The sequence below is a fragment of the Pseudorca crassidens genome, chromosome 11, assembly GCF_039906515.1.
Source record: "Pseudorca crassidens isolate mPseCra1 chromosome 11, mPseCra1.hap1, whole genome shotgun sequence".
Lineage (NCBI taxonomy): Eukaryota > Metazoa > Chordata > Mammalia > Artiodactyla > Delphinidae > Pseudorca > Pseudorca crassidens.
This window is the reverse complement of record NC_090306.1, coordinates 24,284,922-24,311,422: the sequence shown is the minus strand read 5'-3', so window position 1 is coordinate 24,311,422 and position 26,501 is coordinate 24,284,922. Positions and strand designations below refer to the sequence as shown.

Here is a 26,501-nt window from a genome sequence, read left to right as displayed (position 1 = left end):
AGGGCTTCTCTGGTGGCACAGTGGTTGAGAGTCCGCCTGCCGATGCAGGGGACAGGAGTTCGTGCCCCGGTCCGGGAGGATCCCACATGCCGCGGAGCGGCTGGGCCCGTGAGCCATGGCCGCTGAGCCTGCGCGTCCGGAGCCTGTGCTCTGCAACGGGAGAGGCCGCGACAGTGAGAGGCCCGCGTGCCGCAAAAAAAAAAAAATAATAAGTCTTCCAGTTGCATCAAGAAAAGAGCAACTTGAGGGAGAAAATAACTCTATGATAGATCTTTTTGTGAAAGGACAGAGAAAGCTGGTGATCAGAGGAGATGCCTGGCACCAGGCTAAGACCTAACTTCAGAGAAACCTCTTGGGAAACCGATTTCAAAATCAACCGCAGTAGGAACACAGTTTTGAGAGCAATCTAAGAGCCACAGATGTTCAGTTATCTGCACCTATGTGCTAAGCTTAATAAACATCAGGAGACACTCTGAAGATAAATACTTGAATTGAAAACAATAGTAATGTCACTAAATCCAGGTTCTCATTTGTTCAGAAATCTGTTCAGCCTCTTATCAGCATCAGTGTTAATAATCAGAAATATTTTCATTTGTGCACATGCCAGCTCCTGGATTCCCAATGTGCAGTTATCTGTTCTGTCATTTTTACTCTCCTTTTCACCGGTATGACAAGTGAATACCATAAGAAATAGGCAGTGTTTACTCATTTACACGTAAATAGTCATTTAATAATAACAACAATGACAGCATCGGATTGAGTGCTCATTATATGTCAGGCAGAGTCTGAGGTCTTGACACGTGTTCATTCACTTGGGAGGTAATTAAGCATTCAGCAAATATAGGTCGCTATTGCTACATAGTACTTTCACTCCAAGAGGTACTACTTTAAATTGTGGTGGAAATTTAGAGAGTAACTAGTTTTCATCCACACGGAGCTGTAACTGAGAATAAAGCACAGCAGATGCTTGTTTTTGTGGAATGGAGAGATCTCTACCGATCTTGGTTCTGAGACTTAGCAGCACACAGATATGAAAGGGGGTTGACCATACGGAAGGAATACATTTAGTGGCAGAAAAGAGGCTGGAAAAAAGTTAGTAATTCTGACTAGTTTGTCAGTGACCTTCTGGGACTAGGCACACATGGTTGCCAGTTAGGGAAGCATTGAACAAACCAGATGGGGGCCAACAGAGGGGTCTTTAGCAGGTCCAGAGTGACATACCTTCCCCCCCGCCTTTAGAGTATCCAGCAGACATATTGTCACACACCTTGAGTATGGGATAAATTTGACTCCATATTATTTATTATCAGTTCTTTTTATTTTATAAAAACTTAGATTTGCATTAAAGCCTGTATTAGGCAAAAGTTGCTTTTATGTTTTAAGGTGAAGATTAAAATACTTCCTACCACTAAATAGCTGTAGTGGACTCCTGAACTATTTACTTTTTAATCATTACTCTTGAAATTTCAAAAACATCTCTCTCTCTCTCTTTCTCTCTTTCACATACCCACACCCACACACACACACATACACATGCGCACACACACACACACACACACCCCTCTCCCCCAACCCAACCCTCTTTCTGTCCTCCTCCCTCTCAATATGAATTTCCAGTGCGTTGGCTCCACTTGATTACAAAGGAACAGTGCTAACCCTATGAGAGTGCTATGAAATTATAGCTTCATACCCTGTATTAGTAGAATTGGAAATCTGTTTTGCTGCCATTTAACCTTATCCTTCACATTCTCCATCTGGTCTGGTACTTAAAACAAATGGATTCTCAAAGGCACCAACAGATAAGGATAAAATTACACATGCAGACAGGGTCTCCTTATGAGGATGTTAATGTTAAAGTGGACGAGAAGGTCTGTTTTTTATCTGATGGATCAGAATATAATTATTCTCTTTCTTTTTCTCAACAGGGAAACTACGTGTCTGCAAGAGCTTATTATGAGAGAGCCTTACAGCTGGTTCCAGACAGCAAACTGCTGCAGGAAAATCTTGCCAAATTGGATCGTCTAGAAAAAAGATTACAAGAAGTTCGAGAAAAGGATCAAATGTAGCAGCATTTGACCAAGTCTCCAACGGACAGTACTGGTGCCTTTGGAAGAGGAAGAACTGACAGACGGAAGCCTTGCTTACACATCAGTTGGGGCACAACCGATGAAGTTTTCCTCTTACTCGAGTTCAGGGTGGCACATTTTGGGACACTTGCTGGTAACCCTGTGCTGGGGACTTGCATTTCCATGAAAGAAGACAAAGAGAGCAAAGCAAGGGCTGGAAGGGCCTGAAGGAAGGAAAACAGCAGCTACACGTTTGACAGACGTTTGTTTGCTTTAATTCCAGATTTCCATTCATATGTCTGTCTGATTTTCCAACCTGGAAATCTAATTCCATTTCTTAGTGTAGATATTTGTGTCTCAGAAACAGAGGCTTGAAATGCTATGAGTGCATGGCATCTCTTCTTTAGGAGAGGAGCTATTTCAGAGAGGGTAAATCCTCTGGGATAAACCATTGGAGAAATTCTACCAAGAGGTAGCTCATTTAATTCTCCAGAACTAGAAATGAGTATCTAACAGTGTTTGTAAAAACCTTCTGGAATATATGGGGAAAGGGGCTATTGTAAGATAAAGCTAAGTAAGTTTTGTCTAATATCCTTCTGAGGATAGTGCTAGAGCCCTATTGAGAAGTAAATTAAATTCCACTCTGATACAAGCTGTTTTCCCATTGCCTAATATGTCAAAAAGGAAGCTTCTGGAATTGTGTATGAGTGTTCTTATTCCTAGGGAAAAATCAAGGGTCTTGCTACCCCTGACTCTTCATGGAAATGTTTTAAATTAATTTTATTACAAGTATTACTAGAGTAGTGGTTCTGCTCTAAGATTTCATAAGTGCTTTTAAAACTCGTAAATGTTTCTGCCTCCAAATATATTGTTATTTTGGTGGAGAAAAAAATAGTATATTCTACATGAGAAATATTAAAGATATTAATTGAGAGAAATGTTCTACTTTACTATCTTAACACTCAGACGTTCTGAGATTATTTTTTGAAAATATATTTAACCACTGAGGAATCTTTATGGTAGATTACAGAAATCTTCATAGACTCTAAATAGATGGACAGCTCTATTGATTTGTCTTCCTAGGCTTAATGAGAATTCTGTGCTTAGAACATGAATGATAGAACCTGCAGTTCCTGGTTCTGTATTTGTAATTTTGGAGATTTCATGGAGAATGCTCAAAAAATCTAGGAAAAAAATGTCTAAATTCATAACTTTAAAATATATATTTATAGTTAAAAGATAGGAATGGCAAAGTTGAATTTACAATTTGTCTTTTAGTGTTATTTATTCATAACTTATAAAATATTTAATATATACACACTTTTTTCCCTGTACATAGTGGTTTTAATAGCAGTTTTCACAACTGATCATACAAAAATTATAAATCTAAATTACAAGGTAGTTAAGTTTTAACAGCCCCAAAAAAAATTTGTCTTGACTCTTCACTTGCTAAAGCTAAAGAAATTAGGAATCAGCCTTCAGTGTTTGGGAGGTAATATATTTTGAAATTGAAGAAATTGGAATACTGATTCTCATTTGGTTTTCATCATAAACTTAAAAAAAAAACAAAAACCCACTCTGGTCAGTGCTGTTCCTGGCTAAGCCAGGTGTCATACACATGTAGGAGCCTGAAGACACGCGTATGTCACACGCTCAGGCCAGAGCAAGAAGCCTCCTGCTTCTTTTCAACCCCAGTATCAGAGACCACTGCCTCTCTATGTTGTTATTATTATTTTTTTGTCAAGGTAAATCTAGATAAAAGGAGGAAAAACTTCTTTGGAAAGGGATGATGCCAGGAATATTTTAAATGCAAAGGATTACGGAATTTGAATTAGCAAATTCTGTTTGTGTGTATTCTGTTTGTGTATATCAATAATCCAATAATGTATATAGTACCACTCTGATCTTCTGTTTCTAATAGTCTTTTAATGTTATATATCATAAATGTATCCAAAATTTCATTTAAAATATTTTTATTCCCTCCCAAATTATACTTCTGTAGCCCTAAGGTCAAGAAATGTACTAAAGTATTTATTGTAAAATAACTACTCCATCCCCAAAATGAAAAACATGAAGCCCTAGCTAAAAACAATATCTAGGACTTTAATTACAACTTTTTAGTTTTAGTGTAAAAAAAACTCATACTTAGAAAGTTAATGGAAAATATAGAGCCCCAAATTTTGAAAAGCAATTACGCCTTACTTGAAGGGCTGCTAAAGATAGGCGAGTACATTTGTTGGAATAATTGAAATGGCTATTACAGCCTAAAAGTTTCTGAGAGAAAATGGTCACTGGCCTTCAGGAGACTTTTCCTGCCTTCTTTTGGGTGCTTTTCTCTCTTCCTCTGTTCTCTGTCTCTCTATTTCTCTCTCCCCCTCTCTCTCCTGCCCTCTCTCCCTCGCCCCTTCTCTCTCTCCCCCTCCCTCTCTCTGTCTTTCTCACTCTGTCACTCTGTCTCGTTCTTTCTGCACTCACTGGCATCTCTTTGAACGTTAAAAGTAAGCCTGTTTGTTGGACCAGATATTTCTGTCCTGAGTTAATACTTTCACTTATATGTGGCCAGTGAAATACTTTTCATAGTTGAGTGGTGCCTATAAGAAAATAAATCACATATTATTTTTCAGAGATATTAAGTGTATTTTATAACTATTTTTATTTGCTCTTATAACATGAAATAATATGTGGAATTCATCCTTATCAAAACGAAAGTGGAGTGCCCTGGCTACTCATGGAGATGAATCCAGGTTCCCTTAACAGAAGCATGCTTGGCTGTGAGTTGATAGCCCCTTTCTGAGATGGAATTGCAAAGCCAGCTTTGTGGACATGCAGTCTCTGTAGACCCTCAGAGTCCTGCACTCAGAAGCACCTTGTGTTTGGTTGAATTCTCTGCTTGAAGTTCTCAGTAATTTTTGAATAATTCCATTTTGCACTGGGTCGTGGGTAGGAGGGAAGGTAGCTGAGAACACGACAGGAGTTGCTTCAGTCTAGCTGAACACTTGATCTAATGAGCAGAGTTTCATTTGTGACTGTTACCCTGTGCAGCATTGGCTATTTTGTCTCAGCTACACTTAGAGTTCCTTGTGTACATATATTCCCCTCCTACTGCCAGTCTATCTAACCTGTCCTTCTGTCTGACCAGAACCAGTTCTCCTTGCCTTCAAATTCTCCAATAAGTGGCAGTCCTTTCACATGTCCTTCGACATGGAGCCACGAGAATGGCTTTACAAGTTTATGTTAACCTTAAGAATTATTCAGGATTTTAAAAACCGATTCAGATGTTTTCAACCTGTTAACGGCATTCGTAAAACATGGTTCAGTGATGTAACGTAAGTGAACTAAACCAAAGATTGAAATACCTTGGAGGAAAAGAAATTTTATTTTAGGGAATCCTGAGATATATCTTTTAGGCCTGTTTATTTTGCAGCCCATCAAAAAACAAAGAGGATTATCAGCGCTTTGACTCCAACTCCCCACAGTACTTCACAGCCCCCAGTGTACGAGTCTGACGTGCCTAACATGTGGTACCTCGGTTTGGTGCAGGGTTTTGCAGTGGTTGTGCAACTGCGTTTCAACAGGACTGAGAAAATCCAAACCTTTCCATACAGGGTTTTGTATCGCCTCTATTAAACATTCCAGGCCTCCCGGATTGAAGAGCCGGGTTCAGCTGATAGCTGAGGTCTCGCCCCTCACACACAGGTGCTTTGGCCCTGGTGGATTTGAGGATAACCTGCGTGCACACCTTTAGGAATCCCTGGACCCTGGCCACCCAGGTTATGATTCTAATGTGCAGTGAGGCATTTGACCTTTATATTTACAGAATTCTTGGTTCTCAGATGGACAGGGATTGCCTTGCCATTTGCACGTACTGGACGAGGCACCCGGTATATAAAACTCATATTGTTTATGACTCATAGAAGGGCCCATGACATAGAGCCATGTTCTCTATGCCTCCCTCTTTCTTTAGGTTACACATGTCAGCTTTCGTTAATTATTTCTTAATTGTACTCATTAGAATCAGTTTTTAAAAAAAAACAACAAAAAAACTTTTTCTCTGATTTGTGACGGATTTACACTTTAGATCAATAAATCCAGAGGGTATTAGTAATAACACTCAAAGCAAATGTAGTTATAGGTGTTCTGTTTATTTTAATTTTTTTCCTGGTTTCTGAATCACATTTACTTTGATTAAATTGTATGTTGGTATCTCCCAATAATAGCAAAACTTAACTATCTAAATGGCATCTTTTGGCATTTTAAAAGTAAATACCTGTCAAATCCTGTATTTAGGCTGTAATTGAATAGGATGAAAACTTACAATGCCAAAAACTATGGAGAAATATAACTGTTTATGATTATGATTATTCTTGAAGTTTTCAGTGTGAAAAATATGTTGAACAGTTCTTCCAAAAATAGCACTTCCTTATTTTTTTTTTGGTAGTCATATAACTTAAAGAGAAGAAATAAAATAACTTCAATCAAAGCTATGGTTTACTGTCAGTAAAATAAAATGTCACAACAGAATCAATATCTATCAATTGGCTCATATAAAAATGTTCCATTTTTATCACCAAGGATCCTTTCCATGAAAACCTTTAGGGCATATAACTTGTAAAATTAGCACCCATCATAATATGCAGTCATTATCAGTTTGTAAGTTTAGATCAGCATTTACCACAAACTGAAAAGAGATGTCTATGTCCAGAAATCCAGGAGTTTTTTCCCATTCTCAGTGGGGCACGTGGTGCATATTTGTATCACTTTAGACTTTGCCAATGTGCATAATGTCCTTCTGGGGTTGTGTTGCTGGTCCATAGGAGGGGTGACCCAGTCCAAGAACCAGGAGATCTGGATTCTAGTCCTGCTCTGCCACCGAGGTGCCGCCTCACCTGGGACAAGTTACCAAGTGTCTCAGTCATGTTTATTGTCCATTAAAGGAGTGGTTACTCCTATGGACCTATCCAGCTCTGTGAGTCCCCTGAATCCAAATGCAAAGCCCTCTGCCTCTGAAGAGATAACTGATAAGTGTTGCCCTTCGTTTTAGAAATTCTTAATCATTGCAGCAAAACACATACACAAACAACCCTAAAAGTGACTGAACTGCCCAAGTACTTTACTATGGCAGAGGTAACTACTCTTATTTTGCAGTCTGTACATATAAAAATTAGCGATTTTTTTACGTTTCTAAGGAAAAGAGATTTTAAAAAATTTCCTCCAAAGGAACTAAAATATCTGTATTTTAGCCCCATGGCTTGCTTTTACAATGTGGAAATCGTTTGACTTGCTGTGACTCACCCATCCCTCCTTTTGTCAGAGGAAAATACTTACATCATGTTCTTGATCAGTTGTATATAAGTGTACATTTTTGTTACTTTTTCTGTGCCAGTTAGAAATATATCTCCCATAAAGTATTTCTCCCATTTAAGTCTGATTATGTACACTTTGCCTAGATCTTTCCAAAATAAAATTTATGTAAATGTCTATTTTATATAAAATATGATGAAAATAATTATGTCTTGTTTCAATCTCTCAAGTGCTCCGTGATTAGTACCCACTGAAATCCATGTCACCAGTAGGTGCCTGCTTTAAAAAGAAAAAAAGAGTATCCTTCTTCCTTTCCCCATTCATTCATTCATTCATTGCATTGTTCTGTGTGCTTTATGTCTGCTCTCTTTTTCATATCCCACAACCACTGTTTTCTGTGCTTACCCATTCCAGATCTTTTCCCCTCATCTTACTGAGATGCCTTCACCTCTTTCTTTATGGAGTAAATACAAGGTAGAAAACCCTCAATATCCTGCACTCAGTCATCTACAAACTTAACCTGCACCCAATTCTCCCCTCTCTCCTGTTGCTACAATGAAAGAAGAGGGCCCTCGGCCCTAGATTATCACATCTTGTAGAAATTCATTCCATTCTTTAATCTCTTTCTTCTTCCTTAACTTCTTCCTTTTTCTGGCTCTCATCAATTCTGTTCTATTTTAAAAACACAGATACAGGGCTTCCCTGGTGGCGCAGTGGTTGGGAGTCCGCCTGCCGATGCAGGGGACGCGGGTTCGTGCCCCGGTACGGGAGGATCCCACGTGCCGCGGAGCGGCTGGGCCCGTGAGCTGTGGCCGCTGAGCCTGCGCGTCCGGAGCCTGTGCTCCGCAACGGGAGAGGCCACAACAGTGAGAGCCCCGCGTACCGGAAAACACACACACACACACACACACACACACACACACAGATACAGGTAGCCACCATCAAGATCCCTTGAAAACAATCCTTCCTTTATTCCTTTTCACCTCTGGCTGCTACTGCATCTCTTTATGCCCTTCACAGCCAGACTATTTTGAATAAATTGTCTTCACTCATTCTTTCTACTTGCATCCTTCACATTCTCTCTGCAACCTAGTGAAATCTGTCTCTGCAACAAATATTCAAATCAAGTTGCTGTTTCTAACGTCACTAATAATCACTTTAGTGCTGATTCCTAGGTCTTGTGGGACTTGGGAGAGCGTTCGAGAGTTTAGATCAGTGGTTTAGCGGGAATGGAAAAACATATTTTAAACAAAATATTATTTACCCCATGACTTGCTCATTGTTCATGGGTTAGTCTCCCAACACTCCTAAGTTTACAACTGTGCTTAGAGCTGGGGCTTCCATCAAGAGTCTTGGAAGGCCTCCAATAGCAGATCATTATTTCGCTGCCCTAATGAAGATATATGTTCAAATTCAAGGCAGATTTCCCAATCCAATTTGGGAAAGTCCAGCCCACTCTGCTTGACATCCTTTCCTTTTCTGAAGTGTTCTGGTTTGTTTTGTTTTGTTTTGTTTTAAAATAAGAGAACCCTTCCATTTGGACCCTTCAAGGTCACCACAAACCCAACATATTTAAACCATCATCTTACTAGCAAATTTAAATCTAAAACTAATGACCTGGCTTTTGTTATGTATGCAATTCGTATTGAATGGCTCTTTTTCTACTTAATGGAAAGGCATTATTTTGTCAAGCCAGAAAGGGATCAATCTCCTGTATAGAAGGACAAGGTCTCACTTGAGGCTGTGAGTTTGAACTCTGGAAACAAAGGGAGCTGTGATGTAACAGGAAATGAAACAGTGCCCAACCCCATGGAGACTCCCAGGTGTGAAACACACCACTGAAGATCCTGCAAAGCTGTGTGTGTACCATGTGCACAAAACTACAAGGGGACAGGGTCTGTAAGCTTCATGAGGTTAGCCATGAACTTGAACATCGTGGGTCCAACGTGCACAGCACATGTTCATTTTTTCTTTCCTTCTATTTTATTTTGTAACAGCTTTGTAGTGACTTTAATCTGACCCTCTCTTGCTAAGAAGAAAGAGAGGAGTTTGCGTCCCTTTGGAGGGTCTGAGCTTTTATTGGAGAGTAGTGTGCCCCTGGGGCCACAGATGGTTATGGTAATAATCGTGAGGTCACTACAGTGAAAGCGAAACTCGGAGATGAGAGTGGTGAGGGCCATGGGTCAGACAGCCACCACCTGGAGAGTTCTTTTACAGCACTCAGATGTAGCAGTGTATTTTCAGAAAAGAGCAGCTTACCTTACCAAGTCCCCTCCTGGTGTGCCCTAGACACCCAAGCTTGAAACCCAGGAGTCATCTACTCAGTCAAACTGCCATCCAAGTTGTGACTATTTTAAATAAATATTTAAAATGGTGCTACTCTCAAGAACAATTCAGTCCAACAGAACTGTTGATGATGGCAGTGTTGCATATCTGTGCTGTCCAATATGGTAGCCACTAGGCACAGGTGGCTATTGAGGACCAGAATGTAGCTAGTGCGACTGAGGAACAAATTTTTTTTATTTTAGTTAATATTAATTTTAATAACCATACATGGCTAATGTCCACTCCATTGGACAGTGCAACTTAAGAGCTTTTCCGTGTTGTAAGACTTGGGACATAAAAATCACGGAAACCCCTTTTAGCTTCATAAGGCAAGAAGGCTTGAGATGGTGTGTTTCAAGTTTGGGTGCCAATCACATTCTTGAAGCTTTTTGCCAGAAGCTTCCCAATTCACCTGCTCCCTTCTGCCCCTCTCTGACTGTCAGCTGCCTGTCCCTGGACCTGCATTCCCTCCACCTCGACTGTCTCTGTTTTCCTGTCCTTCTGTCTACCACCTGCCTGTCTCCCTAATTTGTTTACCCTCCTACCTCAAGAAGCTTTTATTTCTATTTAATACAAAAGTGAAATAACTGGGGCTGGGGGACTGGTGTCTAGGTTAGTTAATATATATAAAATGTTCACTTAGCCTTGCCCTCATTTTTTGATAAATTATAAATCAATTACAAATTCTGGCTTTATTCCTCTCCCAATCTCAAGCTAACTCGTTACAAATTACTTATTAGAAAATAATTATTGAAAACATGCTGACATGATAATCCTGCTACTGGATTCATTTTAATACTCTTAAATGCTGAACCCTACAGTTTTGGTCCATTCCACTGAAGTTGATGATGCCACTGAGAAAAGGAACGGGGTAGAAACCTGATCTTTCACATCCACTCCCTTTGAAAACTTGGGAGTGTCACGGTCTTCAACAAGCTTCTTAGAAGCAGGGTGGTACCTTTACATACTCAAGTTTTCACGAGTCCTCCTTTCAGAGGTCAGCCTGCCTGTGTCTTGCATGGGTGCCCAGCTTCCTTGACCCTGGGCTTGGGCCACACTCCCTGGTTGGGAACAGAATTCACCTGCGCTGAGCGTTCTAGGCCACTGATGCCCTTGCTCCCGCATCTGGCCCAGGCTCACCCTCGAGGTCACCTCGCTCCTGTCTCCAGGGGCGGAGGGCGGGGGCGCTATGACACCTGGGCGGCCCGAGAGCGGCCAAGGCTCGGCTGGTCCTGAGGAGGGAAAGCTGTGCGCCCGGCTGCGCGACAGGTGCGGCCCCTTGGCGCCGCGGGAGGGAGTGAAGAGCGCGTGCGCTTCCGGGAGCGCGAGCCCTGCGGCCGCAGCGCCTCTCCTCGCCGGCGTCTGAGGAAGACCGACGGGTCCCCGCGCGCGGGCGCCATGCGGACGCCGCCTACGGCTGCTTCGCTGCTGCTCTTGGTGCTCGCGGTCCGCCCCTGGCGGAGCAGAGGTGAGCCTGGCGCTGGGCGCCGCCGAGGCTGCGGGCGGCTGAGCGCCGGCAAGGGGACTTCATTCCTCCCCAGGGCAGAACAGCCAACTGTGCCCAAGAAGGGCCTGGGCCGGATTTTCTTCTGCAATCCTTTGGATTCTGGAGTTCAAGTTTTTAGGCACATCTGCTAATCATGCTTATGCTAAGGATTCTCCTCCAGGGAAAGATAACCAAGTAGAAGTAACTTAAAACCTAATAGCTCTGTTCCGGAGCAGCATATGTTCTCCAGTATCTTTCATTCCACCTAAATTATGTGATGCTCACCCTCCCAGAGAAAGCCCCGAATCCATCACCAGAGGGAGAGGGCCTCATGCAGTGCCCAGGTCTTTTTTATTAAGGTAGCTCAGGCTGTAAAGGGCAGAGGGAGTGGCGAGGCAAGTTCTAGTCAACGAGTCAGGGATATCTTGAGAAAAGAAAGGGGATAGCCTGCAGCTGAGTGACACCAGAACATCTGAGCCAGGCCAGGAAAATCCGAACGTGGAAATCAGGATAAAATGAACGCTTACATAAGATGCCGTGTGTGTGTATGTGTGTGTGTGTGTGTGTGTGTGTGTGTGTGTGTGATCACACATATGCTCTCCCACACAGGACTGAAGTGCGGAATTCGTGCTGTTGATTTGAAAAGTACGGAAACTATCTTGGAATCGGGGTTCTTCTCTAGAGTTACTAGTTGGGGAAATTCAACAGTTGGTGGACACCCGTGGCAGGTGGGTATAAGAAAGACATTGATTTCTTAATGAGAAAACGGTGAATTATTTCCTTTGTTTCAAATACTACAGCTCCAGGTTAACATGTAATTTTTCTCCAGACCCCACTTGACCTCACTGTCAAAGAGTTTATTTCATAGGAGATCTCTTCCTAACCAATTTATATCAGTGTCTTAATGTGACATCATATTAGAAGAGTTGATTTCAAATGTTTCTGAAGGAGACGACATCTGTGTGGAGATGTATATTAGTTGTGTTCATAACTTTTTTCTTGGGCAGGTCTCCCTGAAATTAGGTAGGCACCACTTCTGTGGAGGAAGCTTGATTCAAGGTGATCTGGTGGTTACAGCAGCACACTGCCTGGCTAGCCTCGATGAGTAAGTTGTGGATTTCCATTACTTATCAAACCTTGATCCATGGCAATAGGATTGGGAGATTCGACGCCCTAAATACCATACAAGGTTCAGTCTTAGTCCCTTTCTTAATTTTTCCCTCTGGTCCACCTACCCACTGACCTTCCTGATTCCCAGAAACTTGTGTATATCCCAAGATTTCTTGTGCTTCCTACTCTACTAATCAGAGACCCCAAAGATCCCAGACATCATCTATGATCTGTGGAGTTAGTGGTGGGGTAGGGGTGATGGTTACTTATTTTAATAAAGTATTAACATCAAATGTTGAACAGATGCACTAATGTTCTAATAATCTGAGTTTCAGTAATTAGGAGGGGAAAATACTGTGGAAACAACAGATACTTGACTAGATTAGAAGAGGGTACTAGTAAAAGGAAAAGAAGGACAGTTCTAGGAACAACTTTCTATCTTGCTTAAAATGGTAGAGCATATATAGACTGGTTTATGTACAAAAGAAGACACAAATATTTTATGCAGAAAGACAATTGACGCTAGGGGAAAGGGTTCACAGAATGTAAACACTCTGTGATTGAAAACCATGACTTTTTATAGATACCTATAATTTACAGGGAATTATAACAATTGATAATAATCACTAATAAAGATACATCTTCTTTTAAGACTTAGAAATGCTTAAAGGTACATTAATCACTTTCATTTAATTACATGAAACCAAGACTGTCTTTCCTGGGGGAGACAGCTAGACTTATTGAAAGATTTTTGTTTGGTTTTAGGAAGCAAATTAAGCATCTGACTGTGACTGCTGGGGAGTATAACCTCTTTCAGAAGGATAAGGAGGAACAGAAAATTCCTGTCTCAGAAATTATTATCCATCCTAAATACAACAGACTTGGATGTATGAGTTTTGATATTGCACTGCTATATCTAAAACACAAAGCCAACTTTGGTAAGTAGGGAGTGTTGGAGTACAAAAAAAATATAATGGAGGGCTTCCCTGGTGGCACAGTGGTTGAGAGTCCGCCTGCCGATGCGGGGAGCGTGGGTTCGTGCCCCGGTCTGGGAGGATCCCGCGTGCCGCAGAGCGGCAGGGCCCGTGAGCCATGGGTGCTGGGCCTGCTCATCCGGAGCCTGTGCTCCGCAACGGGAGAGGCCACAACAGCGAGAGGCCGGCGTAAGGTTAACAAGCGCTGAACAAATGTTAATGGTAACAATATTTTAAAGTGGCAATGAAATCAGGCAATAACCATCAATTCCACAGTCAAATGAATATCAGAATGTGACAAGTAATTTATTTAAATAACACCTCCTTAATATCATCTTTCTAAGCTTCTCATTGCCTAGTTGCCTGTTCTAGCTTCCAACAATTAAAATGTGACACAGGAGTCTGAAATTTCTGAGTGAATGCTGGAGACTTGCCATGTCATTGCTAAAATCTGTGTACTTTTACTTTAATATCATTATACAAAGGTATTTTATTATAACCCAGGAAGTTAGAGATGGGAAAACACCATATTAGTTTCATACACTATAATTTGACAGCTTCACTATGACTCATGATTTGAGAAAATTGGATAATTGTTAAATCTGAAGAACTCAGGTAAAGAATATTGTGAATACTCTTCAGCCATAAAAAAGAATGGAATCTTGCCATTTGTGACAACGTGGATAGGAACCTGAGGGCATTATCCTGAATGAAATAAAAAAAGGCAAACACTGTGTGATCTCACCTATATGTGGAATTAAAAAAAAAAAAAAAAGCTGATAGATACAGAGAACACACTGGTGGTTGCCAGAGGTGGTGAGTGGGCAAAATGGGTGAAGGGAGTCAAAAGTTATAACTTCCAGTTATAAAATAAGTCCTGGAGATAAAAATGTACAGTATGATGACTATAGTTAATGATACTATGTTACATAGTTGAAAGTTGTTAAGAGAGTAGATCTTAAAAGTCCTCATCGCAAGGAAAAAGATTTTTGTACCTATGTATGGTGATGGATGTTAACTATACTCACTGTTTCACAATACATATAAATAACAAATCATGTCATAAACCTGAAACTAATATAATGTTATATGTCAATTATACCTCAGTAAAAGTGGGAGAAAAAGTATTGTAAAGAATATCAGATGGTTAATTAATAAAATTGTTATATATTTTTAAAATTATGATTTAGAAATTTTCCTAACAAAGTCTGCAAATACAAAGTATAGGTCATGGCACCTACAAACAAATGCATTTCCATAAATACGAATTATATAATATAAATTATATAGCTTCAAGCTGAGTCTGTACAATATGTCTTGAAATGTGCATGGCTGAGCAAAATAATCAGCTTTTTTTCCTATGTTTTGGAAGATTGTAGACCTCAGGGAACAGTATTATTTGGAGAAAATGGGAAGATTTGTTATCCCCATTCGAAAGAGAGCAACTATTCTCATCATCGGTACGTAACCCTGGTAGGAATGATCCCTGGGTTTTTCCCCCAAATCATGCCATTTTAAGGGGCCATGTTTTGGCAATTTTATCTGGTATCTCAATTACTTTATTTGATTAACATAAAACCCTAAATATTTTATCTGGTATTGGATGACAAATATTTGCTAATTGGTATTTCTGATACCTGTTAGTATGAATCATCAACATTAAGACTGGAGCTTACGAGGGGAATTCCCTAGCAGTCCAGTGGTTAGGACTCCAGGCTTCCACTGCAGGGGGCCCAGGTTCGATCCCTGGTTTAGGAGCTAAGATCCCACAAGCTGCGGGGCACAGCCAAAAAAAACTAAAAAAAATAAACAAACAAAAAAAGACTGGAACTTAACCTGAATTGATGTATTCAAATATCTAACATTAACAGCAGCTGGTAGTGAGATTGTTTTGGGAATCTAGTGGTTAATCCTGTCCCACTTATTTCTGTAATAATTGTTAATACTTTGTTCAGTGTTGCCTATAAGAGGGAAAATAGTTCATTATCTATAAGCTTCAGTATCTTAAAAAAATTTTTACCTACCTTGTCCTCTATATGGCTAAGAATATCTTTAAGCTTTAAAAATTAATTTTGCAAATATCTCATTTTCTTAAGTGTTCTACATTCATTTTTAAAATCGCATTGAGCATTGAAAGGTATTCAAAGGTAGATGAGAGTTCTATGAGTTTATAATCTGGTAGGAGGAAAGAGCTGGACAAAAATAACTATACTATAAAACAAGGTGAAATAAGCTTTATAATACACACTACCAAGGTGTGTTGGTACTATTGACAATGGAGAGAATAATTCCTATTGCAGTGATTTGTGAGGTGTGTGTACTGTGATTGGGAGGGGTAGAGATGCTTCAGTTAAGGGGATGGTATTGAAACTAGACAGTGAAGTATAGTTATGATTTTATTGCTCATGACGTCTTTTGTAGCTCTAACATATAAGAGATTTCTACAGATCATGCCAGGCAGAGGGAATTGTGTATAAGAAATGTCAGGAGGTGAAGAATATCAGGACTGTTTGGACAGTGTGTCCCAGTGCAGCTGGAGAACAATGTTAATGTAAGCAGGAACTGGGGTAGCAGTCAATGATGAAGATAAAAAGGGCTTAATTGTAGAGGACCTTGAATTCCATGTGAAGAAGCTTAGACTTTATGCCATGGGCAATGGGAAGTCAAAATGGTGGTGAGATTATAATTTACAAAATTAATGTAAAATAAATGTAAATATCCATTACAAGTATAGGACAGAAATGATGTGGCTTAATTGCAGCCCATATTTAAAAGGCTTATTAAGAGTCTAAGTTGACTTTCTGTGAGTCAACCTAGTAATAATATAATACCAATAAAGCCTTTGCCGTGTTTGCTTAAACTTTTAGACGAATAGCATCCAGAGTCCTATTCTGTTAGAGTCCTGGGCTGGGGTGTAGGCAGGAGGTCTCTAGATACAGTCGTTAGAGAGGAACATTGATAGGCTGGAAATTACCTGAGGGACAATGACCAAGATCAAAAGAAATTCAAAACAGTGCCTTGGGAGATGTGGTGGAGGGAACTAGGAATATATTCATTCCAAAGAAGACTTGACAGGAGGAAGGAACTGTCTTGATTTATCTGAAAGGCTACCATTGAAGCAGAATTGGACTTCTGATTAACTGCTGAGCTGAGAACAAGAGCAGAGGGTAAATGTTAGAAGAAGGTAGATTTCAGGACAATGTAAAGGAGTTTCTAATTTGAGAGATTTCTGAGATTTAATGGCCTGCGCAGGAGATAATGAATTTCCTTTATAAGTGGATATTTGAGCAGAAGATGGATGGCTATGCGTGAGATTCTAGAAAGCATTTATCTATTGGATAAGATATACACAGATGACAGACAATTTACCCTCAAAGACAGAGAACTTGTGATTCAATTTAGATGAAGTATTGAAGAGATCTCTGCAAGAAGGACTTCAAGACAGAGGGTGTTCTTAGTAGTATCAAATATTGCAAAAGTCAAAATGAGTTCAGATAAAATGTGATTGGATATGGTAATTCAAAAGTTAGGAACTGATTCAGTAGAATTGTAAGGTTAGAAGCTATATTCACAATGCATTAAGTGATGTTGAAGACTTGGTACCTCTTCACCAAATAGTAAAAATTAATTGAGGCCCTAAGATGTGTCAGGCACTATTTTAGGTGCTAGTTATACAGCAGAGAATGAAACAGACAAAAATGTTTTCCTTTGCGGGGCAAGTTGTGGGGTGGAAAGTGGGGATAATACAGATAATATCACATACAGTAGAAGATGGTAAGTGCTGTACAGGAAAATAAAGCAAGAGGGAGGGGTAGAGAGTGCTGGGTTGTGCAATAATTGGGGAAGATGTTCAGGAAGACTGCACTATGAAAATGATATTTGAACAAAGACTTGAATGAAATGAGTGAGGCCATCAAACGATCATCTTGGGAAGGGATATTCCTGGCAGAAAAAAAAAATTAGCACTTAGCTAGAGCTAAGTGAGAGAGGGCGAAAGTGGTCATGATTATGAGTGGCCAAACTTATAGAGCATAAGAAGGACTTTGGATTTTACTGTAAGATATGGAGCCACTGGAGGACGTTGAGCAGAGGAGGAACATGATCTGACACATTTTAAAGGATCTCTTTGGCTGTTGTGTTGAAAATAGACCATAGAACAGGCAAGAGCAAGAGCTGAAAGACCAGCTCCTGCAGCAATCCCGGTAAGGATGAAGATAGCTTCGACCAGGTTTGTAACAGTCGAGGTGGTGAGAAGTGGTAGAGCCACAGGATTTGCTAACAACTTGAAAATTTGGGTTTCAAGAGAGAAAGACTTAAGATTGTGTTGAAGGTTTGTGCCCTACAGGAAGGAAGGAGCTGCTATTGTTTGAGATGAGGAAGACAGTTGAGCAGTGAAGAGAAGGAGGAAGATGGGACAGTGGCTTTGGGTAATAGGGCACTAGGATTAACAGAAATGGGGATTTTGCTTTTTGAAGGGTAGGGCTAACTGTTCTTATGGGCAGGAGAGAGAGTAAGAGTGATTAGTTAAGAGAAATACATATGTATGTGAAGGAAGTTTCATGAGAACACAACAAATAAAGATTTAGCTTTGGAAAGAAGGAAGATAATTCCTTTCCTGGGAAAGGAACAGAAAATGCCAAGGTAATCTATGGGATATTTGAAGGAATTTGCACTAGATGCTGTCTTAGTAATTGTTAAGCTTTGAACCGCTTCATGTTTAGAGAATGAAGTTAAGATTAAATAGTTAAGATATTAAATAGCTTGTAGGGACTAAAGTAAGAAGTCAACTAAAGGCAATAAGACTTTCAGCTACATTACAACTCAATATCATCATGAATTTGTACCATATTTCAACACATCGAAAACAGACTGGTTGTTCATTGTTATTTTATGTACCACCAATCAAGAAAACAAAATACCCAAGATTAGGAGATCTCCATATAAAAGTGGGACACCTATACCTTCAGTGTAAGGCTATACAAGGCATAAGCCCACTCATGTGGAAAGTTACATGCCTCAACCTTGGAAATGGATGTAGGGAGGAGTACAAATCTTCCTGAGAATTCGAATCATAAGCTAATATTCATGCAAGTCTGCAGTCTAAAATTTTCACCACTAGTGTAGTCTAAAACACCTCAAGCAGAAAAATTAAGTAGTATGCAGTCAACCCCCAGGTGACTGGCCAAAACTATTACAAATCCTCTCTTGAAACACTCTTTCAATACATTGATTGTAAGACTAACATTGTGAGATCCTTCTAACCGAACTTTAAGACTCCATTGTAAGATCCTTCTGATTTTAGAATGTTCAAATGTGAAAAGACGTGTCTTAGAAATGTAATAAGGCATGGAGCCAATTTACCTACTTAGTGACTCCAGCGTGCTAAGCAAACTTGAATGATGCAAGAAGGGTCTTTTAAATTCCAAATGGAGTTAATTAGCCAATGGTAAGGGAGAAAGAGATAATGTGAAAGTGAAGCAGGTAGTTATAGTCTCTCCAAGCCTGCCTTTATTCTGGTAGGTGGTAGCTAGACTCTCAGAAATGGCAGATTCATGGCATTCAGATGGTCTCCTTCCAAGGAAAATATTACATCTTTTAGAGCCTAGAACAGTGCCTGGCATATAATAACTGCTCAATAGCTATTTGAATGAATAAATCAATGATTAATTCTGGTACCCCTCTCTCACTCAGCTTGACTAGACCTCAGAATCCTTTTAATGCAGCAATCATTAAAATAACAATAAATCAAGGTTGGCATGTGACTTGAAATCTATTTTCCATCTTTGAGTTAGAGATTTTTGAATTAGAAAATAATACGATGAAAACAGGAGAAAGCAGTGGCCTTTGAAGTCATAAAGCCTAAACTGTATTTCCCATTATATGTGAGATGTGATGACTCTTTCAATATCAATGCCAGTTTTTCTATTTGGAGAAGGGGGAGTAATTTCTCTCCTGCCTACCTCAAAGGGGGGTAATGAATCCCAAGAAGGAAGATGGATACGGAGTGCTTTTCCGACTAAAGTGCTTAGAAAAGTGGGCATCGTCATATTTTAGGCAGCTTATTGCTTTTTAACTCAAAGTGATTAAAAAGTAATTTTAATAATATTTTAGGCAGTCTATTTTTACATCTAGTTCAGGATGATGAGCTTGAATAGAAAAAGCGTAAAGCAAGGAGTTTCTGGTTAAGTAGAAGGTGTTTGGTGAGAATTACAGTGTTTGGTTTTGGAAACTGGGCATAAAAGGGTTGGATAACTCCTACAGTCCTGAGAAGTTATTACTTGAAGGGCAATGGGACAGTTAGCAGGTCTAAGGTTGTTGATAAAGACTATGGAGCTTTAGAAGGAAGCTCGTTCTGACATGTTAGGTTCCAGATAAGATTGCTTTGCACTCACTCACTCACAAACATAGAAAATGAACTATGGTTACCAAAGGAGGGAGAGGGGTGAGGAGGGATAAATTAGGAATTTGTGATTAGCAGATACACACTACTATATGTAAAATAGATAAACAACAAGGACCTACTGTATAGCACGGGGAACTATATTCAATATCTTGGAATGACCTTTAATGGAAAAGAATCTGAAAAATACATATATATATATATGTATGTATGTATAACTGAATTACTTTGCTGTACACCTGAAACATTGTAAATCAACTATACTTCAAAAAAATTAAAAAGTAAATAAATGAACAATTAAAATCATGACAGAGGGTCACTTGTCAATTAAAAAAAACAATTACTTTGAACTCACATACATGTGAGCCATAGAAGACCCTGAGAATGTCTGGCCGATTGGGATTTCTTTTCTTGAGTAAATAGTATGAATTCATGTAGAAAAATAAAGGTAAATGATTGTGTGTTAAATTATGTAAACTACTTTCAAAATGTTTAAACATGTTTCTAAAGATATTTGTAAAAGGTCACAGCTTACCTTCCTGGAAGTTGGATAACATCGCAACTACAGGGATTATGACTTAGGCTGACCTAGGAGGATGTGGCTGCTTTGGGTTAAAATATGCTGCATGGTCAATCCATAATTCATAATCCATAATTCAACTTCTGGGTGAATATTATGAATTTTCAATTAGACTAATAAATTAGAGAGATGAATCTTAGGTTTCTTAAATTCGTAGATCAAAATTCTTGCATATTATAACTAAATGAAATTTAAAGGGTGGTTTCTGACATTCTCTGATTAATACTGCTCCATTTCTTGGAGAAATGATGGCAATTTGAGCATAAACAAATTATTCTCACATAAAGAATTTCCTTTGCCTTTTACCTTCTAATATCCTGTAAAATTTTAGTATCGAGTTATGAGCTAAACCTCAGATATTAGATCTTATTTGTCACACTTGACTCTGCCATTTATTATACTTTCTTCACTTTCTCCTCTGCAGCTTATGTATCTGGAAAATAATGGTACCAGAAAATAAAATTATCCTAATAAAATTTACAAGCTTAGACATAGAAAATCAAGTTGAATGTGACCATGACTCTGTATCTTTACAATCAAGCAGTGGAGTGCTTATTAGTGAGTATGCTACATTTATTTTCATTTGTCATTTTAGAGTATCCAAACAGCCAAAGAGGGGCTAAAGGATCTGAAATTAGATTTCTGCACACAGGGAAATTATTTCATTTTGCAAACTGTGCCCTTTTGAAGGGGCCAAGAGTGTGTGTGGTAAGAGTGGAAGCAAAGACCAGCATATTTCCTGAGGTTTATCGATTCCTTTCTCAAGTTTAATAGCAGTGTTGAACGAAATTGATCTCACAATTGTCAGAAACTTCCCTTCAAGGCCATGTCAGTTTTTTCCTTCTTACCACAAAAGCGGGTGCATGGTTGCCAAATCTGGTACAGACAGAAAGCATATGGAAGAAAATGTAAACCATTCATAACCTTACCACCTAGAGGTAAATGCTGCTAACATTTTGATGTATATTTATCTATACATATTAACTGTACACACTGAACTCTACCTTATTTTATAATGTTCTTTTTTCTCATGACCATAGGTAATTTCATGTCATTTCATTTCTTTTATTGAATACCTCTTATAAGCTATGTAAGCATAACTGATATATTTACTTTAATTGAAATATTATGTGTTAAGCGTGATAGAAGGTCTCTGGAGCTGGCATAGACCTCGGTCTCTAGGTCTCCATATGGCCAATGATTAGTATAAATATCTCTTCAGAAGTATTTGACAGAATTCTATAGTCAAGGTATTGTGCTAAGGGTTATAATATTTATTGACTAAATGATTTCATGCTTCAGGCCTTTTTACCCAGTAATCATTCTTTAAACCAATCATTAAACCAGATATCATACCAAGTACTGAGTGTATACAGAGTAAAAGCAGTCTCTGCCCTACTGAGCTTGCAGTTTGGTGAAGTAGATAAAGGTGTACCACAAAGTAGGAAATGGCGTGGAGTAGGATATGTGCCGTGGGGTTCAGAAAAGCTCTCGTTTCCATTGGTTGTCAGGGAATGTCTATGGAGAGCTGGACTTTGAGTTAGACCCTGAAGGATGAGTAGAATGTGGACATGTGAGATTGGGTATGAGGAAGTAAATGGAGTATAAATTATTGAAGCAGAGTGTAGGATGAATTAAAGGGACTACTGTATACTTTGGTGTATTTAGAACAGGGAGTTCATGGAAGGGAGTATCAGAAAAGCACGTGTCTAAGTTTGTTTCCATCATTTTTCAGTAATCTTATTTCAATTTCTTTTGCTTTTAAGGTAAGGTCTGTGGAAATATATTGCCCTCACCATTGCTGACAGAGACCAATGAGGCCACAGTTACCTTTGTTTCTGATACAGACAACAGTGGCAGCAGCTTTGAGCTTACCTTTACTGCTATACGGAAGAACTCAGAAGCAGGTAGGTATTAAATCAGGCATGCAATTCTCTGCTGTTTTTCTGTGATATGAGGGTGAGGAAGAGGGAATGCCTTTGTCTATTCACCTAGGATTTCCACAACACCTCCATAGGTTCAGGATGTGGGAGTGGGGCTGTGCTGGTGGTGGAAGGGATGATTCACTCTGCCAGCTATCCTCACCTGTATCCCAGGAATGTAGGGTGTCACTGGTTGATTCATGATCCAGAGAAACACATTATAAAGGCAAGCAACTAAGGAGACCTTTACTTCATCAAGAAATTAGCTGTGTGTGTTTAGCAGAACTTGCTTCATCAGGACTGTTAAATTGTCTTATGATTAAGATCTTCTATTTGCTTTTTTTTTTTTTAACTCTAAAAGGGGATCTTTGTATGTAGTTTAAAATGTTTTAACAGTTTAAAAGAGACTAAAACAAAAAGTAAGTCTCCTACTCAGCTAACTCCCATCCTTCTTCCTGAAATCAAACACTGATAAGTTTCTGGAATATCCATAGAGAGAGATTCTGAGCATTTTCAAACATATATATATTCATATTGCTTGGCAGTGCTTTCTCTACTTAAAAATATCTCAAGGATCTTTCTAGATAAGCCCAGAGGGCTTCTTTACAACAACTGCATTAAATTATATTGTGTGATGTCCCTTAATTTCTTACACCAGTTCCCTATTAACAGACTTCTAGTGAGTTGCCAGTCTTTGCCCATGCCAGCAATGCTGGTATGTTCCTGTGTCACTGTTTTTGGACGATGTGGATGTATATAATTCCCAGAAGTGGACTCACTGGGTCAAAGGGTTTGTGTCTTTAAATCTGGTAGTAATTGCCCTCCAAAGAGGCTGCAGCTGTTTACCCTTCTACCAACGGAATATGAGGGCGTGACTGAGAGCCCTTTAACGTATAGAGGGAAACTTTAAAAGTTTGTATCTTCTCTTTGACCACTTCTCTGGTTATGTTTATAATTTATACAGCTGACATTTGAAGACCTTAGTATTGAATTTAACCAAAACGGTACTCATGCTGTTGTGATTTATGGTGATCCTGAAGAGGAACATGGGTTGGGTGGTAACATTCTGTCCTTTAAATTTAATCTGAAAAGTATGAGACAAAGCAGAGTAGTTGGAGCATTGGCTGGCTTCCTTGGATACCATGAGGTAGAGTGGGGATATGAATTTCTTATACTGGGAACTCATGATGCCATAAAACTTTAGCTTTGAAATCTATCACTTCAACTGAGTTACCAGTAAAGTTTTTAATAGAAACATGCAAAATTTGAAGAACGTTTCAGAATATTTGGAAGGTGAAAAGGAGGTCCCAGGGAAAAAAGAAAATGTTAACACAGTAAAATTTTAGCAGCGATTTAAGGTAAAATTTTAAACTTTTTTTTTCTGTATTAATCCCTTCAATTGCTGATATATTCATTTTTATGTCCAAGAAAAGTAACCAGAAAAAAATTATTCAAAAATTATTCAAAGCTATAATTTCTACGTGAGCCCTAAAAGTTAAATTTTGAACTAAATCTTCAAATATACTTTCAGCTTTGACCTACCAATTTACTGTGTATGAAAAATTATCCTTCTGGCCATGTTGCCACATCCTTAACACCTACTGTGTGTCCCTCAGCTAGGTGTAGTGTGGGTTGGAGACCAGGAATATAGATAATTTTGGAATGTTTATTTGGATAGTCAGAGCAGGTGAAGGGAGCCCAATTCCCGGATGCAACAGATCGGGACCCATATAAAGTGGGGTTTATGTGTTACCTATCACATAAAGTGTAGCCATGCTCTGTTTGGAAGGACGAATACCAAGTTTGGGATTTTCTTTTTTTTTTTTTTTTTTTTTTTTTTTTTGCTGTACACGGGCCTCTCACTGCTGCGGCCTCTCCCGTTGCGGAGCACAGGCTCAGCGGCCATGGCTCACAGGCCCAGCTGCTCCGCTGCATGTGGGATCTTCCCGGACCGGGACACGAACCCGCATCCCCTGCATCGGCAGGCAGACTCTCAACCACTGCGCCACCAGGGAAGCCCCTGGGATTTTCTTTAATTCACCTCTTCTCATTGTCTGTAAATTAACAGTCAACTGAGGTTTCTATGCATACTAAAAGTCAGATATTCTTGCCCTATCTATAGAGTTTTTCCTGCGAGATAAAATTATAGTACATTGTTATCTTGAAACTAGTGTTTGATTCCCACGTGAAATGGAAGGGTACAAAGCAAAGTTGGAGAAAACAAAACTTTTTGGAAGAAAATTAATTGGATGATGTTTTACCTCTGTTTTCTGATTTTTAATTTTTTGTAACTATAAAGCAAAGTTCCCTAAAACTTTTACAGCCAAGCTTTGTGAAATCTTGAATGCTACTCGGGTATTCAGTCCTGGTAATATGATGGTGATTCATTTTAAAAGTGATGGTGAAAAGAATTTCCAACGCTTCAAGGCTAGATTCAGCGTTTTACCCTTAGGTGAGTATAAACACTTGTATGATTGTGATATTTTGCTTATGGAAATGGTTATAGGGAAGATAATTTAACCATGTTTACCTAAATTTAGGGTGCTTGAATCACCTAGGTAGCAAAATTAAAATGCAGATTCCTGGGCCCACCCCCAAAGATTTTGATTCTGTAGATGTGGAATGGGGCCCTGGAACCTGTGCTTTAAAAAGTACTTCAGATGATGCCAAGAAACTATGTCCACTAGATGATCAAAAAAGATTCCAAGCACCTTATATGAAAAGGAGATAATTCAGATTTGAGAGTGTAACTCAGAAATGAGATTGGCTCTGTTTTGGGATATTTGAGGGCTTTGAAGGATTAGTATGATTCTAGTCATTCTAGAAAATAAAGTAGCCTTTACTCAGACAAAAGGAATATCATATGCAAAGACCCTAATGTGAAAGAGAATGGATGTTGTACAGAAAACTACAAATACCTCAATTTTGTTGCAGTTTTGGAGGGAATGATAAAAAAGGCGAGAGTTAGATCATGATGGACACAGGATATTAAATGTTAAGTACCACAGTGACAGCATATCTATTTAACATTTATTGATTACTCACCCTGTACCAGGTATGGACTAAGCATTTCACATGTATTATTACATTTATTCCTCAGTACAAACCTAAGAGGTTTGTATACTGTTCCCCTTTTCACAGATGAGGGAACAGAGGCTTAGGAGTTCAATAACTTTCCCCAAGGTGCATAGCTGGCACGAGGTGGAGCCAGAATTCAAACCTTAGTGGTAATGTAGAAGATGGCATTAGAGGTCAGGGGTGAGCTCACTCACAAGGAGAGTAGTGAGGACATCATGGTAAGAATTTATTCTGACATTGCTTGATTAGTTATGTTGTGGGGAAGGAGATATATGAAGAAGAAAAATTCCAGCATGATTTCCAGGATTCTAACTTGAGTGGCTGCATGGATTGTGGAGTCATTAAATGATACAGAGAAACATAACAAGACCATCTTGACTGTTAAAATAAATTGATTCCATTTGAGATATGTGGATTTTTATGAGCTTGTGGGAGATTCAGATGGAGGTATCCAGCAGTCCTAGAATTAGTCCTAGATCTAGCAGTCCTAGATCCAGAATTCAGGAAGGAGATTTAGATCGAAGATGGACATTTGGAAGTCATATATATGTGAATGAATAAAAATAGGGCTATGAACAGTACTTTCGTGGAATATCTTTCAGAATGAAGAATAGGATCCTGAAATAAAGACTGAGATTGGGAAAAGATGACCATAGATATATTTTTTAAAAACCAGGAGAGTAATTTCATGGAGCCAAGGAAGGAAGAAATGCTTAAAATGGTACAACAGGGATATTATGAGATATATGACCAAATCACATGTATGGGATCTGACATAACATTTGAAAGATAGTAGTAGTTAGATCAACTTAAGAGCAGTTCTATGATTGACCATGTAAGCAAGTAGGGTCAGCTACTATAGGCTACTCTAAATATTTTCAATTAATATTTTTTTCCTCTGCAGATTCATTAAACAAAATTGGATCAACGTCATCTTCCAAAACCAATGCTGTATCTTCTACAAAAGATATTCCATATGGTGAGTTGATGACCATGTGATTCTTATTTGTTTAATTTCCTTTCTTTAACTAGATGTCTCTTTACAGAAACCTCATCTTGCACTGATATAGCTTCACAGTGAGCAAGAATGAGTTTTATATTTAAGCCCGTGAAATTTCCAGAACCCTGTTTGGGTTTGAGTATAGACTTATAGATAGAGGGAAGAAGAAATAAGCTTTATGACAGGAAAAAAGAGGTACAGAGAGCATTCCTTGTCCTCATTTATTCCTATGCAAACTTAAAATATCTTCCTAAATTCT

The 26,501-nt window shown here is 39.1% G+C and overlaps 2 protein-coding genes across 9 annotated transcripts in view; both read left to right on the top strand.

The window, feature by feature from the left end:
- TMTC1 (transmembrane O-mannosyltransferase targeting cadherins 1) overlaps positions 1-7,572 on the top strand; it is a 264,804-nt gene extending 257,232 nt beyond the window's left edge. For 7 of the 8 annotated variants that reach the window (XM_067696054.1, XM_067696052.1, XM_067696053.1 and 4 more), the window contains one exon: positions 1,926-7,572. In XM_067696054.1, the coding sequence (XP_067552155.1) occupies positions 1,926-2,066 (141 nt within the window). In that variant the 3' untranslated portion in view covers positions 2,067-7,572. The remainder of the gene's footprint in view (positions 1-1,925) is intronic. The other variant, XR_010932307.1, reaches the window with a different exon arrangement.
- Positions 7,573-11,771: 4,199 nt separating this feature from the next.
- Positions 11,772-26,501, top strand: part of OVCH1 (ovochymase 1) — a 67,119-nt gene continuing 52,389 nt past the window's right edge. The window contains exons 1-10 of the mRNA XM_067698609.1: positions 11,772-11,906; positions 12,186-12,283; positions 13,054-13,226; positions 14,635-14,722; positions 20,667-20,800; positions 22,009-22,149; positions 22,260-22,390; positions 23,129-23,219; positions 24,488-24,616; positions 26,147-26,221. Of these exons, the coding sequence (XP_067554710.1) occupies positions 11,772-11,906; positions 12,186-12,283; positions 13,054-13,226; positions 14,635-14,722; positions 20,667-20,800; positions 22,009-22,149; positions 22,260-22,390; positions 23,129-23,219; positions 24,488-24,616; positions 26,147-26,221 (1,195 nt within the window). The remainder of the gene's footprint in view (positions 11,907-12,185; positions 12,284-13,053; positions 13,227-14,634; positions 14,723-20,666; positions 20,801-22,008; positions 22,150-22,259; positions 22,391-23,128; positions 23,220-24,487; positions 24,617-26,146; positions 26,222-26,501) is intronic.